The sequence below is a fragment of the Notothenia rossii genome, assembly GCF_949606895.1.
Source record: "Notothenia rossii genome assembly, chromosome: 8".
In the NCBI taxonomy this organism is placed as follows: domain Eukaryota; kingdom Metazoa; phylum Chordata; class Actinopteri; order Perciformes; family Nototheniidae; genus Notothenia; species Notothenia rossii.
Genome location: NC_136906.1, coordinates 78,872,952 through 78,888,378, shown reverse-complemented (window position 1 = coordinate 78,888,378; position 15,427 = coordinate 78,872,952). Strand labels below are relative to the sequence as shown.

At 41.3% G+C, this 15,427-nt stretch overlaps 1 protein-coding gene across 1 annotated transcript in view; it reads right to left on the bottom strand.

Annotated features, from left to right (window-relative positions):
- Positions 1-15,427, bottom strand: part of LOC307016300 (uncharacterized protein) — a 38,783-nt gene that overhangs the window by 22,280 nt on the left and 1,076 nt on the right. The window contains exons 2-7 of the mRNA XM_079645340.1: positions 9,056-9,265; positions 6,722-6,772; positions 4,597-4,719; positions 4,478-4,504; positions 936-962; positions 4-728 (exon numbers count right to left, since the gene is read on the bottom strand). Coding sequence (XP_079501466.1) covers positions 4-728; positions 936-962; positions 4,478-4,504; positions 4,597-4,719; positions 6,722-6,772; positions 9,056-9,265 — 1,163 coding nt within the window. The remainder of the gene's footprint in view (positions 1-3; positions 729-935; positions 963-4,477; positions 4,505-4,596; positions 4,720-6,721; positions 6,773-9,055; positions 9,266-15,427) is intronic.

The following is a 15,427-nucleotide window of genomic DNA, read 5'->3' as shown; positions in this document are numbered from 1 at the left end:
CTCTTCCTCCTCCTCTTCCTCATCCTCAGCAGCTTCTGCTCCTTCCTCCTCTTCATCCTCCTCCTCTTCCTCATCCTCAGCAGCTTCTGCTCCTTCCTCCTCTTCATCCTCCTCCTCTTCATCATCCTCAGCAGCTTCTGCTCCTTCCTCCTCTTCATCCTCCTCCTCTTCCTCATCCTCAGCAGCTTCTGCTCCTTCCTCCTCTTCCTCCTCCTCCTCCTCATCCTCAGCAGCTTCTGCTCCTTCATCCTCTTCATCCTCCTCCTCTTCCTCATCCTCAGCAGCTTCTGCTCCTTCATCCTCTTCCTCCTCCTCTTCTTCCTCATCCTCAGCAGCTTCTGCCCCTTCATCCTCTTCCTCGTCCTCCTCTTCCTCATCCTCAGCAGCTTCTGCTCCTTCCTCCTCTTCATCCTCCTCCTCCTCTTCCTCCCCCTCCACTCCTTCCTCCTCCTCCGCCTCATAATATTTTTCATACTCCTCATCGTACTCTTCCTCATCATCCTCATAGTACTCGTCATCGTCCTCATCATCCTCATCATCCTCATCATCCTCCTCTTCCTCCTCTAGTTCTTCCTCTCCTGCCTCCTCCTCTTTCTCCTCCTCCGCCGCAGCAGCAGCCTCCACTTCCTCCTCCACTCCTTGCTCTTCCTCTTCCTGTTCCAGGTCTTCATCTTCATCTTCCACCACCTCTATCACTGGCTGGCTGGCCGGTGCTTGCATCCCGATGACTGGAGAGAACAACATATATTTAATCTACTAATCCCTTTGAATGATGTGGCTCTAGTCTATATGATCATCTAATGCTCCGTCACAGAGACTTGACCTCCAGTGCTCATGAGATTTGAAAAGGACAATTAGCATCCGATGTATCAACAATAAAACATTCTAAAGTTACTTTATCGGTAAAACATCAATCTCTAACTCGAGGGTCTCACCTTTACTTCGGGACGGTAGAAACTCTCCTAGAACACAGAAGTAGAAAAATCAAAATCAGCGACACAACGTAACAAAACCACGGATTACGTCTGTTGGGGAATAATTTGCTTAGATATTTAACCTGCGACACAGTTCATCATTTTCTCCTATCACTGTCTCTTTCCCATGGTCTACGGCCTTGGGTATTGCTGCTATCTCTCTTAAGGGGAGGAGCTTGGGTATTGCTGCTATCTCTCTTAAGGGGGAGGAGCTTGGGTATTGCTGCTATGTCTCTTAAGGGGGAGGAGCTTGGGTATTGCTGCTATCTCTCTTAAGGGGGAGGAGCTTAGATATTGCTGCTATCTCTCTTAAGGGGGAGGAGCTTGGGTATTGCTGCTATCTCTCTTAAGGGTAGGAGCTTGGGTATTGCTGCTATCTCTCTTAAGGGGGAGGAGCTTGGGTATTGCTGCTTTCTCTCTTTAGGGGGAGAAGCTTGGGTATTGCTGCTATCACTCTTAAGGGGGAGGAGCTTGGGTATTGCTGCTATGTCTCTTAAGGGGGAGGAGCTTGGGTATTGCTGCTATCTCTCTTAAGGGGGAGGAGCTTGGGTATTGCTGCTATCTCTCTTAAGGGGGAGGAGCTTGGGTATCGCTGCTATCTCTCTTAAGGGGGAGGGGCTTGGGTATCGCTGCTATCTCTCTTAAGGGGAGGAGCTTGGGTATCGCTGCTATCTCTCTTAAGGGGGAGGAGCTTGGGTATCGCTGCTATCTCTCTTAAGGGGGAGGAGCTTGGGTATCGCTGCTATCTCTCTTAAGGGGGAGGAGCTTGGGTATTGCTGCTATCTCTCTTAAGGGGGAGGAGCTTGGGTATTGCTGCTTTCTCTCTTTAGGGGGAGAAGCTTGGGTATTGCTGCTATCTCTCTTAAGGGGGAGGAGCTTGGGTATTGCTGCTATGTCTCTTAAGGGGGAGGAGCTTGAGTATTGCTGCTATCTCTCTTAAGGGGGAGGAGCTTGGGTATTGCTGCTATCTCTCTTAAGGGGGAGGAGCTTGGGTATTGCTGCTATCTCTCTTAAGGGGGAGGAGCTTAGATATTGCTGCTATCTCTCTTAAGGGGGAGGAGCTTGGGTATTGCTGCTATCTCTCTTAAGGGGGAGGAGCTTGGGTATTGCTGCTATCTCTCTTAAGGGTGAGGAGCTTGGGTATTGCTGCTATCTCTCTTAAGGGGGAGGAGCTTGGGTATTGCTGCTATCTCTCTTAAGGGGTAGGAGCTTGGGTATTGCTGCTATCTCTCTTAAGGGGGAGGAGCTTGGGTATTGCTGCTATCTCTCTTAAGGGGGAGGAGCTTGGGTATTGCTGCTATCTCTCTTAAGGGGAAGGAGCTTGGGTATTGCTGCTATCTCTCTTAAGGGGAGGAGCTTTTGTATTGCTGCTATCTCTCTTAAGGGGAGGAGCTTGGGTATCGCTGCTATCTCTCTTAAGGGGAGGAGCTTTTGTATTGCTGCTATCTCTCTTAAGGGGGAGGAGCTTGGGTATTGCTGCTATCTCTCTTAAGGGGAGGAGCTTGGGTATTGCTGCTATCTCTCTTAAGGGGGAGGAGCTTGGGTATTGCTGCTATCTTTCTTAAGGGGGAGGAGCTTGGGTATTGCTGCTATCTCTCTTAAGGGGGAGGAGCTTGGGTATTGCTGCTATCTCTCTTAAGGGGAGGAGCTTGTGTATTGCTGCTATCTCTCTTAAGGGGGAGGAGCTTGGGTATTGCTGCTATCTCTCTTAAGGGGGAGGAGCTTGGGTATTGCTGCTATCTCTCTTAAGGGGGAGCAGCTTGGGCGCATTGTTGTTGCCAGTCTACGACAGATCACAAGCCGCCATGAGCTAGTTTACTGTTCAGGGACGAAGGCTCCCTGGCGCACATTCTTTTCCACGGACGAGAGCTCTGGTTAGATTCAGGTTCCATATTGCTTTAGTCTCACTGATAAAGAATGTTGATTATTACACTCCGAACTAGTTAAAACCTCGAGCTGCAGAAAGAGTTCTGCAGAATTGGTTTGGCAACCACTGTGTCAACTCATGACACACCACCTGTCTTCTCAGTTCTCCGGCCGTAACTCCAAATAAACCGTCAGTGTTTGCCATCAAAGCTCCGGCTCTCCTCGTTTCTCTCTGAGTCTTGTTTCCAATTGCTTCAGAAGTTTCCCACACAGCGTCAACACGGCAGCGTGCGTTGAAGCTTGCCGCCGGTGGGCGTGTCTGAAGCTCGACCAACAACCAATCACATGAATCTCCCGCCCCGGACACACAAGCACACGGTTTGATTGGCTAGAGCTTGGACTGGCATATGATTTGATTGGCTGACGCTTCCATCAACGCTTGAAAAGTTCAACTTTTCTCAACTTTCCAAGCGAGCAACGGCAAAGCGTGACGTCACCCCATCAAAGTGAATGGGAAGCTGCGTTGAAGCGTACGCTTCGCCACCGTGTGGACGGCCTGTTAAACTGGATCAAGTGTGTTACTCTTTAGATGTTGATTCACATTAAACACATCATAGTTTCAGTAGGAGTTTAGTAGCTCAGTGGAAGCAGTTATAAGAGTGAGAAACAGCCAAGCTTCTTATGAGAGAAGTTATTAATAAGCAACACCTTTGATTATCGCTAGTGATTAACCTTACTGATACAAAGGTGAGGGACACGACTGATCAAATCCATTTAGAGTTAATCCACGTGTTCATTACAATAAATAACCATAAAATACCTTTTGCTTTCTTATTCTTCCCCTCCACTGCCTCCTCCTCCCCCAACCACCTTGAATCTTTGAGATTAGTCATACATAAATGAGATCATAGCAATCCCCATGCAACACATTCACAGTATGTCTAAGAAGGTGGAAAACTCCTCTGAACGCATCATTTTCTATCATCACTGCTTTCAGTTTAATAGATTATATTTCCCTGATGAAGTCAAGCGAGCACACATTGCAGTACATGCAGAGTTCAGGGGTTTTGTGAGATGTTTTTACTGATTATGCATTCTCTAAGAGTATACACTACAAAAACTTGAAATCTTGCCAAGTATCTTCGTCTAATATCAAGTCAGAATATGTCTCTACTCCTGATATACGACACAATAATTTCAGAAGTGACACTGCAGTGAGACATCGGGTCTTGTTTTTAGACAATTTAAGTCAAAATATCTTATTTGAGTTGTATCTCAGATGAAACACATCTTTTTTTACACATTTATTAGAAAATCACCAACTAACGTCAGAAAACAGAAAACCTTTGAGCATTTGCGGCTTATATCGAAACACAACATCTCCTGATTCTGGTCAAATATAGTTCAACATGAGTTCTCCAGATAATTACAAGATCTGATTTCTCTAAATATCCCGTCTTATTTCAAGACATCTAACCAAGCACATTGTCACTTGTTCTATTGGTAGATTTTTGTGCTTTGTTTTTGGAGCAGTATTTCTTCCAGTGTGATATAAAGAACAGTACATGTCGCACAGGAGCTAGCAAACTTGCAGCAGAACAACAATCAATCAAATCAAAAATCGCATCAATACAAACCTTTTTTTCTCACTGCGTATAGATTTCCTATGAGAATAGCAGAAAATGAATAAAAGCACTTTAATGTTTATGTTTTTGTAGCTTAACTGTTTGCTTTCTCTTGTTTTCAGTGACTGTACCTTCTTCTTCAGGAGCGACCATGTTGGCTGCAAAGCTGAAGATCATGCTGATTATATTTGTCGACTCCTCCATGGCGTCGTTCACCGCCTTTATGGGGTCTGCGCCGATCTTGCTGAGGCCTCCTGATGGAGCACGGATAGAATCATTCATCAAGGTTTGATTAGCGGGGATTTCACGGCTGTTTCTCCGTTAAACATCCAGTGACTTTCTGAACCCACACTTTCTTAAGACACACATCCCTCTGCCTTAAGGAAATGTCAGAAACATTCAATCTAGAGCGATGGGTTAAACTGTGATGGGTCAAATGCCAAAATGTGGATTCAGGTATTTATGATTAATAACATGGAGCACCCACCTTCCAGTTTAACCTCAGCAAACAGCCTTCACATACTGCTGTGCAAAAGCATCACATTGACCCTCTTTCATCAACTTATTCCTCATGTTGTAATCTGCTATTTTAGGTATTCAAATGTGGATGTTTTCTCATCACATTAAGCTTTAAACATATTACTAGAAAGCAGGAATTTTTCTTCATATTGAACGGACAGTCTCTTTAACCCTTAGATGCCCGAGTGACTGGACCCCACGCTCTTACATAAGTGGGTCAAAAAGGCAAAACCTGCATTAGAATAATATTGTTTTTTAAGCCATTTTTGTCATTTTGGTTAAGAAAAATCATTTGTATAATATTTAGTATTATATTTTGGTTCACACTAGAAATATTTAATATTTCACTATTTATAGTTTTAGACATTTTTTTTACATTGGGAAAAAAAAACGAATTCCCATAGAAAATGCATGCGGGTCATTTTTTACCTACTTGTGGAAGCTTGGCGTAGAAATACAAAAACTACAATTTCTTAAAATGTACATTTAAAATGTGAATGGCACGATATCAAAACATGTTTTTTGAGGAATAGCTGGAATATGAAATGATAACAATTTTTAATTACAAAGATACTTCAAGAAAACCACCTGACCGGGTCAAAGAAGACCCACGTATGCATCTAAGGGTTAAGTGCTTAAAAATACCTTTCATGTAATGGAATATATACATTTTAATTTGCAAGACCGATTGATGAAAGAGGACCGCTTGTCACAAGTTAGACACTTCTATTATTGTTTGGTGGCTCATCTAAACTCCCCTGTCATTTCAGATCCCGCCTTCCTCCAGGCCCTTGTAATCAGCTCACTTCCCTCACCTGGTCTCTCCAGCCCTTCCCCTCGCCTGTTACTCATTCCCTCATCCCCCCACAGTATTCATACCACCTCACTATCACTTGTCCTTTGCCAGATTGTCTTGTCAGTGAGTGTTGGTGTCTAGCCTAGATTTTTGTCCTGCCCGGTTTTTGATCCCTGCCTGCCTGTTTACGGATCTCGATCTCCTGCCTGCTCCCTGTCTGGTTGTGTTCGCCTGTCTGACGGATTTCCTGGTTTTGACCCTGCCTGTCCCTGACCTGAATAAATTGAACATTGCTATTCACTGGTTGTATCTGAGTCGTGCTATTCGGTTCTGATCTGTACCTGTGATTGTGACACCGCTGTTTATTTTTGAATCAGGGCAGATCTGAATCGGTGTACAAATTGGTGAAAAAGGAAGAAAAACTAAATATGGTTCTCCTTATTTAGACATTATTTAATGCATATTATCTCTTTATTCAAGTGTTGTTTATTAAAAAAAACTAAACTTGACTAAAAAAATTATAATTTTGCATATTTCTGAGCCCTCAATGCAACAAGATTTACAGAAAAAGCAACATATACCAAAAAACATGTAAATAATGCGTTTTAACAACAGAGATTTCAGATGAGGTTGATATTTCTTTTTCAGACAGAATATCTCTCAGGACTGCTTCAATAAATCAAACTCACCTGAAGCAAATATTCACATTTTTGCAAAATGCAACCTTTTTTAAACAACACAAAAAACATGCTTCAAATACATAAACATCCAAAATACTTGTTCAGCCAAAACTAAAGTAGTGTCAGACGGGGATGCAGATAACAAGCAGCTGAAGTCTGTCTAACATTGATAGCTTATATTAGCAGTCAATGTTAGATAGTTAGTGGATGTTTAGGAGAAAGCTTCTGGTCTAAGGGCTAGTAGCAGATAAGTTGCCTTGCCTCTACGGCCTGAATCCTTTAAAACCTTCCTGACGGCAGGAGGTGGGCGACCTGCAATAAGCAAAGACATTTAGCAAAGTGGAGAAGACAAAGATAAGATAAGAGAAGTGAAGAAGGGGTTTTTGTGATGGCATGATGACGCTAAAGATGAAGTTTAATCAATAATACACTGAAAAAAAATATAAACGCAACACTTTTGTTTTTGCTCCCATTTTTCATGAGATGAACTCAAAGATCTAAAACATTTTCTATAAACACAAAATAACCATTTCTCTCAAATATTGTTCACAAATATGAAAAGATCTGTGATAGTGAGCACTTCTCCTTTGCCGAGATAATCCATCCCACCTCACAGGTGTGGCATATCAAGATGCTGATTAGACAGCATGATTATTGCACAGGTGTGCCTTAGGCTGGCCACGATAAAAGGCCACTCTGAAACGTGCAGTTTTGCTTTATTGGGGGTGTCTGGGGGGGTCTGGGGGGGGTCCGAAAACCAGTCAGTATCTGGTGTGAGGGTTAGGGTTAGGGTTAGGGTAATGTTGTGAATCGAGTGGCCTGTGTTCGTCGTCCATAACATACGCCTGCCCATACCATAACCCCACCACCACCATGGGCCACTCGATTCACAACATTACCCTAATCCTAACCCTCACACCAGATACTGACTGGTTTTCGGACCCCCCCAGACCCCCCCAATAAAGCAAAACTGCACGTTTCAGAGTGGCCTTTTATTGTGGCCAGCCTAAGGCACACCTGTGCAATAATCATGCTGTCTAATCAGCATCTTGATATGCCACACCTGTGAGGTGGGATGGATTATCTCGGCAAAGGTGAAGTGCTCACTGTCACAGATTTTTTTCAGATTTGTGAACAATATTTGAGAGAAATTGTTATTTTGTGTATGTAGAAAATGTTTTAGATCTTTGAGTTCATCTCATGAAAAATGGGAGCAAAAACAAAAGTGTTGCGTTTATGTTTTTGTTCAGTGTATGTGAGAAAGAACAAGAGAGAAGTTGATATTTCTATAAATACCACTTTATTTCACGACTTGTTCTTTGTCATTTGTTTCAAGATGAAATTATGAGCAATACTTTAGTGTGGGTCAAATATATGCACTGCTATGGTTTGGGTTTACTACGTTATTCCAGGTTCTTGCACTACTTTTCTGTGGTTTTACATGAGTTTAACGTATAAATATTTAGAAAATGAAGGAGTTTGAACTAAAAGGTTGACGTTAGGGTTAGAAAATTGAGTCGAACACAAACGGGAAATTAATGGATGAAGTTTTGGAAGCATTGTTTGTTTTAATGTGGTGAGGAGAAGGGGAACCAATGCTTGCACCTTAGTATACAAATATGTTAAAATTAGTACATTTTATACCAGGGTAGTAAAATGTGTTGCATGAAAACGAGTTAAGAATAAATGAAGAATCATTCTTAAATGAAGAAAGAGATACATACAAGAAATACAAAGAATATACAGTGTAATCATTTCAGCTTCACAAGGGCAGCATAGCTCTTAAAAGCACTTCTAGAAAACTTAAAAAGTCAATAATATGCAGCATTTCAACCCTTATTAACTTGGCTTTATGTATAACACAACCCATCAGTAGACAGCCACCTCGTCTTGTTGTATACATGAAATTAACTCCAGGCTAAAATCACACTACCCCTCTTTTATAGTTAAGCATTTACAAAACAGAGGTTGATAGAAGTGTTAGACCATGCTTACACGAGTTTCATCCAAACCCTTAAAGAAAGACGAGATCATTTGTGAAATGTGTAAGAGTTTTAATGCCTGAATGGAAAGCATCATTTGTCATTTGCTCAGCTGGTTGCTATGTGTATCTATATGTATATTACATTAACGTGTAAGCCCTAAAAAACAAACTTAACTCCTGTCCAAAGCCCTTAAAACATTGTCCTTCATTCGCAATAAATTCCTCTTGACACAGAAAACCAATTCACTTAAAATCTCTAACCAACTGTCCTAAGTCACGATTCAATAATGAACTAAACCATGGGTAGCATATTGATAGTGATAGCTTGTATGCTAAGTAACGTTTTTCAACAACACAGCCCAAAAAAATGGTTTTAAAAGCCACTATCTGGTCTTGTTTTAATTCACCCAAGTACCGTCAAAACTGAGTCAATCTGGCAGCCATGTTTTATCCAAATCCGTTCAAATATGGCGCCAAAATAAAGCCAAATGTGCTCAATCTGCCTTACTTGACTAGCTTAGCACAATATGGGATAAAGAGAAGTATATTTATGATCTCCAACTGCGGGTTTTTCTGCAGTTTCAATCCCATTTTTCACAGAACGCACTTACCTGAGACGGTCTTGTAGTCCGCCAGATCAAACATGATGACAAAAACACACGACCATGTTATGAGCAGAGCCAGGACCAGGATCCAGGCCAGAGGAGAGCTGAACGTGGAGTGGAGCTCTTCGTTTAAAGTCTTCTTGGGTTTTTGCCCCGGCGCCGGCCCGGGGTCCAAAGTCTTACTGTCGATGACCATCGTGGTGGTGGACGACCGCGCTGAGGAGCAGAGAAACTGGGTCACATACAGAGCAGGAAATATGGCTTTTTATTTATAAATACTTAAAGGTCCCCGATCATACTGTGTTTCATCAATATATCACAGGTCTCAGATATATACAGAGCCTGTCTCTGATTGGCTGAAACACCAAACAGATCATTGCAGCATTACCCATAATCCCCTCTGTTTCAGCCCTGTTTCCAAAGTGCTGATTTTCTGTCTGTTACTTTAGATGAAAATAAGGAGCCCCTCCCCACGCCCCTCAGAGAGACATTTGGTTACAAAGAACTCAATGGTGCTCTAGGAGGAGATTCAGGTGATAAGGGGGGGGGGGGGGGGTTTACCTTGGTTGCTGATTGGCTAATGGTTACACAAGACAAAACATCGTGATGACATCATAAAGTGGCCAAAATCTGATCAGCTCATTTTCAGACAGGTTTTTATAGAAATGGATCAAAAAGAGAGAGAATCTTTGTTCCTGAAACTTTCAGAGTCTCTTTCCACAGAGGGGACACATGTTGATGTAGAAGAGACATGAAGAAGAGGGGACACATGTTGATGTAGAAGAGACATGGAGAAGAGGGGACACATGTTGATGTAGAAGAGACATGAAGAAGAGGGGACACATGTTGATGTAGAGGAGACATGGAGAAGAGGGGACACATGTTGATGTATAAGAGACATGAAGAAGAGGGGACACATGTTGATGTAGAAGAGACATGAAGAAGAGGGGACACATGTTGATGTAGAAGAGACATGAAGAAGAGGGGACACATGTTGATGTAGAAGAGACATGAAGAAGAGGGGACACATGTTGATGTAGAAGAGACATGAAGAAGAGGGGACACATGTAGATGTAGGAGAGACATGAAGAAGAGGGGACACATGTTGATGTAGAAGAGACATGAAGAAGAGGGGACACATGTTGATGTAGAAGAGACATGACGAAGAGGATTTTGCATAATAGGTGACCTTTAATATTCTACATGATTAACACATTAGTATTCAAACTAAACATCAGGTTTACAAGAGAGGAAAAAGTACTCAGATATTTTAGAGTTATCCGTAAATACATCAAGACCACAGTTTAGTTTTAACTATTGAATACAAACAGTTACATCATTGAAACTATGCACTCAAATAGAAGTCTATAAATATTAATTTGACATCAAAATGGACCTAAAACACCAAAAGGCAAACCTCATGAGAGAATGTTAAAAAGTAAAGGACTGTTTGGACCCCCTTTAGACCCAACCCAACAGACATTAGTAATGTAGTGGTACGGTCCAAGTTTCACTCTGTCTCGTGTATTTACACAAAATATATGAACTTATCCTGTAAGAAATAGTGTTAGCAAGCTACCTTTTTTTAGCTTACATTCAAGGACCAAGATTCATTTTGAAATCATGTTGCTGTGTCCATCGTGCACATGTCCAATACTAACTGTTATTTTACCTCTGTTCTGTTCTCCACCAACTCCAATATAAGTTCATATAAAGCCCATAATCCATATTTTAAACGGACGGTACACCCAATAAATCAAAATGACATATGTTTCCTGGTCAAATATGTCAGCCTACACTAGTTGCAAATGTGTGTGTGTGTGTGTGTGTGTGTGTGTGTGTGTGTGTGTGTGTGTGTGTGTGTGTGTGTGTGTGTGTGTGTGTGTGTGTGTGTGTGTGTGTGTGTGTGTGTGTGTGTGTGTGTGTGTGTGTGTGTGTGTGTGTGTGTGTGTGTGTGTGTGTGTGTGTGTGTGTGTGTGTGTGTGTGTGTGTGTGTGTGTGTGTGTGTGTGTGTGTGTGGGAAGCTCAGGCCACCTGTTGACTTTCTTCAGCTTGCTGTTGGCAGCTACAGAGGGGTACTCTATTACTGCTGACTCAAAAAGCTTTGCAGCACTCTTACAGACAGACACACACACACACACACACACACACACACACACACACACACACACACACACACACACACACACACACACACACACACACACACACACACACACACACACACACACACACACACACGCGCGCGCGCACCTCTGTCTAACATTGTTACTCTGACTCCCACAGGTCGGTCCAAAATATGAATGACGGCATAAGAAAGCTCCAATTGGCTCGTGCAGAATGAAAGTCATGGCTTTGGCGGCCTCTACTGGTTGTGTGAGTTAATGTTTTCCTGTGCTTTATATCAAAGAGGAAGTTAGAAATAATACCAAACTAAATCCTCAAAGACATACGTAAGAAAAAAGATTCTATAGCTATGAATTTCTTATTTTAACAACTTGCACTGTGGCCTTAGCATCCTGATAACTATCTCCTCTTCTGTTAGGTTAATATACAAGTGCTGACCACACTGCAATGAAATATGAAATGTAAGCATTTAATGATCAGCTGCCTTTCTCAGACTTTTTGAAGAACTGGTGAAGTTCTAAAGCCTACAGATTAAGGTCAATTTTGACATTGTCCTTATCAAGAAGTCTACAAATTACATTACATTACATAAATTAAATGTTATAATACAATACGTTCATTTTAACACTAAGCAACAGTAAGTGACTCAAGCTGATTGGAGGCTTCTTAGGTCAACCATGTATTCACTGGTCTTACTGAGGTTATATTGGGAGGTGCCCAGTACAACCACAGTCTGATGATGTCTAACTGTCCATTTGACTTAGACACTGGAGTAAATGGAGGGTGATATCTCACATGAGACATTTCAGTCTTTGTTGTTGAGTAGAGAGGGATATGTTTGAACGCATACTGTTGACCTATAGTAATCAAATCTACATGTTTGTTAAATTCACGAAACGTCTTCAACTATTAGACCAAAACCACCATTTGACAAAGAACGCCAACTGGTGTAATCATACAGCAACAAACCTCTTGGAACTTAAAACATAGTTATTCCTCTGACCCTTGACCTCTCCTCAGGTGCAGCCCTCAGGCCAAACAAATCCACTCATTCATGAGAAATAACATAATCCAGATGTCTAGATTGTCACGAAACTTCCTAATTTTCTTAATGGCTTTGGAAGATATCTATAGTGCCCAGATTTCGCACATTTCCACTTGGCCTTCTTCACTTTTCCACCTCTGTTGACCCCATCTTTTTAAACCCAACTCTAAATGGTGTGACCAGCCATCCGTGTACGATTCCTCCTTTTATGGCTGACCTGTGTCCGCGGTGTGGACGACTTTTCTGTTGTTTCTCTCTCTGGGTTTCCATGACAGCCCAAAACAGTCATTAGGAGCTAATTGTCGCCCGTTCAGTCAGAACAGAGGGAGGTGTAGCCATAACATTTCCTAAATAAGAGCAGAGAGCTGAACGAAGCACGTCAGAGACCTTTAAGATCGGCTGTTTGAGCACGTCCATGCTAATAAGTAGCATGAGTGTTGTGTTTACACTGCAAACTGTACATATATTATATTCAGCCCTTTGGCTCGACAAAAAATCGTTTTAAAAATGTGCTATATAAATAAAACTTGATTTGATTTGATATAGACGTGCAATTATATTTAAAATGCAACAAAAAGTATAAAGAAGATGTACTACAGGAAGTGCCCATATCATAATCCTGCAATACAGAAAACAAGTCACAGATCCGAAGCCTATTTCTCAGATTGTTTGTATTTTTGTATACAAACAATTTGTCAGAACTGGACACATTTTTTCAAACAATTTGTTCACACATTTGTACTTGATACTTGCTCTCTGCCTCACAAACATCATCTCTCTTCACCAAGTATGGACAGTTTCCACAGCGAAAGCTTTTTAAACTCTCCTGACCGACCTGTCATAACTCCATTAATAACTTTTGAACACACTTGCTGCCAAACACTACTTAAGAAACACAATATTCATAACGCTTTGACATGAATACTCTCCTTCAAATGGAAATGGAAGAAGTGTTGTATCAGCCCGTGTTTTATTTCCACAGCAATATCCAGTAATAAAACATTTGACTGTTCAGGAATGCATCGTCAGCAATTCACAATTCATGAGATAAAAAATTATTAATTATTTTGCAATCTCAAAATATCAGATTTAGTGATCTTGACTTAAACCGATTGGACTTCCTCAAGACACCAAATTGTTCTCATATTTATTTATTTTTTATAGGAACAATATTCTGAGATTCAATAATAATGTTATCTCTAACATGATAATGGGCTTCCATACTTTTACAGTGTGTCCCAGTCAGTCCTCAGGGCCATGTGAGAGGGACGAGATGTCCTGGAGGAAGACATGAAAGATTCAGGAGAACAAGGTAAGAAGCCCCATTACCACCATGTCGTGTAATAATGACATTACTGAGAGGTTATCATGAGACAATTGGATATCCTGAGATAATCACATGTTATTGGAAAAAACCTTCAACATGAACAGAGCATTCGTTGTAAGCATTAAGGTTTACGAACCAACTATTTCCGGAGCTTTCAACCAAATGAAATGTCTCTATCAGCGACGGGAGTTTGTACAAATTGTCAAGTCGTCATATTCAATACATTGAAGACCTTACAACATGTTAAAAGGTCCGGAAAAGCTGCATTGAAAACATTGAAAAGTTGACTACAATTACGTCCACAGATTACACTTAATTGTATTTTAGGTTATTTGAAAGCAATGGAATTAAATTGAACCTAATATTTGTATTTAAACGTAATATTATGGCTTTCAACTAACCTAATACAATTAGCTGTAATCTCTTTAGCTAATACATTTAAAGTCAACGTTTCAATGTGTTCCGTGTATTAAGTTAATTGTAAAAAACAAAAAATGATATCTTCGGAAACACAGTGACTACATTTATTATGTCATTGCTAGCTCAAAAATAATGACCGTCTTGTTATCTTGATTTTTTTTACTTGTTGATATGCTTTTTTTTCAAGTCGAAATGCCGAATTATACTGAGGTTGCCAAACGTAATGAACTACTAAGAACCATTTTTTTTTTTCAACTATGAAATGTTTGTTTTCTGTTCAAAAAAAGATCATTCATAAAGTCCTAGGGCTGTCAATCGAAAAAAAGGAGACCTTTAATCAACCAAAGTTAATAAAAACACCTCTCGACCTGATCCACCCTCACAGCACAACCCGGGCCCTGAGGTCCTCTGGGCAAGGCCTCCTAAAGATGCCCCGAACCAGGCCAAAAACTAACGGGGACCTTGCCTTTGAGGCGGTGGCCCCAAGGCTTTGGAATGGACCCCCCCAGACACTAAGAGCCTCTGTCTCAGTGGAGATTTTTAAGGGTCAGCTAAAGACCCACCTTTTCCGACAGGCCTTTGGGGCGTTCGCATTAGCGGAGTTTGACATTTGCGCTTGGGGGGGCAAACCTTTTTTACTGACGTCAGTACACAGCACCAAATATCGCGTGGGGTGCTACGGATACAGTAGCAATAAAGCCAGCGCTCACCGCACTGAGTATGACTTTTCCACACACGAACACAACTCGTCCCGTCATGCACGCCTCATGCTGCCGTACACACACTCATATGGAAGGGGCGGTCTCTCCCCCCAACAACAGTGCATTACATAACTTTAAAACTGATCATAACTGTGCACTTCTTAGAATTATTTGATAACTACTATATCCCTTGGTTACTTGAACAAGCTACAATATTATTAACCAGTGTCCTACCTTATTAAAATATTGATATACAAAATATTTGTATTGGAACACTTTTCGACGTAGTAATGCTGTAACATATTTCAGACACTAGGGGGGGCAATGCCGCCCCGCAAAATCCGCCTATGGCGCGTTCGTATGTTTTACTTGCTGTGTTTTATGCCTTTTATTCTACATTTAATAGTTGTAATTTGAATTGTGTATTGTTTACTGTATTCTGTAAAGCACTTTGTACATTCTTGTTTAAAAGGGGGATATAGTTTTACTTACTTACCGTACTCTCTACAATACAATACAACCAAAACGACATTGTGGATAAAGTTTTGAATGAATCGATGTTGACGTTGTTTCACAAATAGTGTTATGTTTCAAATCAAAGTCTGTGTGGTAGTGGGTGGCTCAAACCAACAAGACTTTCACCTAGGAGACATGGTGTTTGTGTCCAGTGTAAAACCAAAAGTCAATGTTGATTTAGAAGAAACTTGCCTCTAACTCAGGAAGTATCCCCTCACCTAAACAGATCAAGTTTCGGTGTG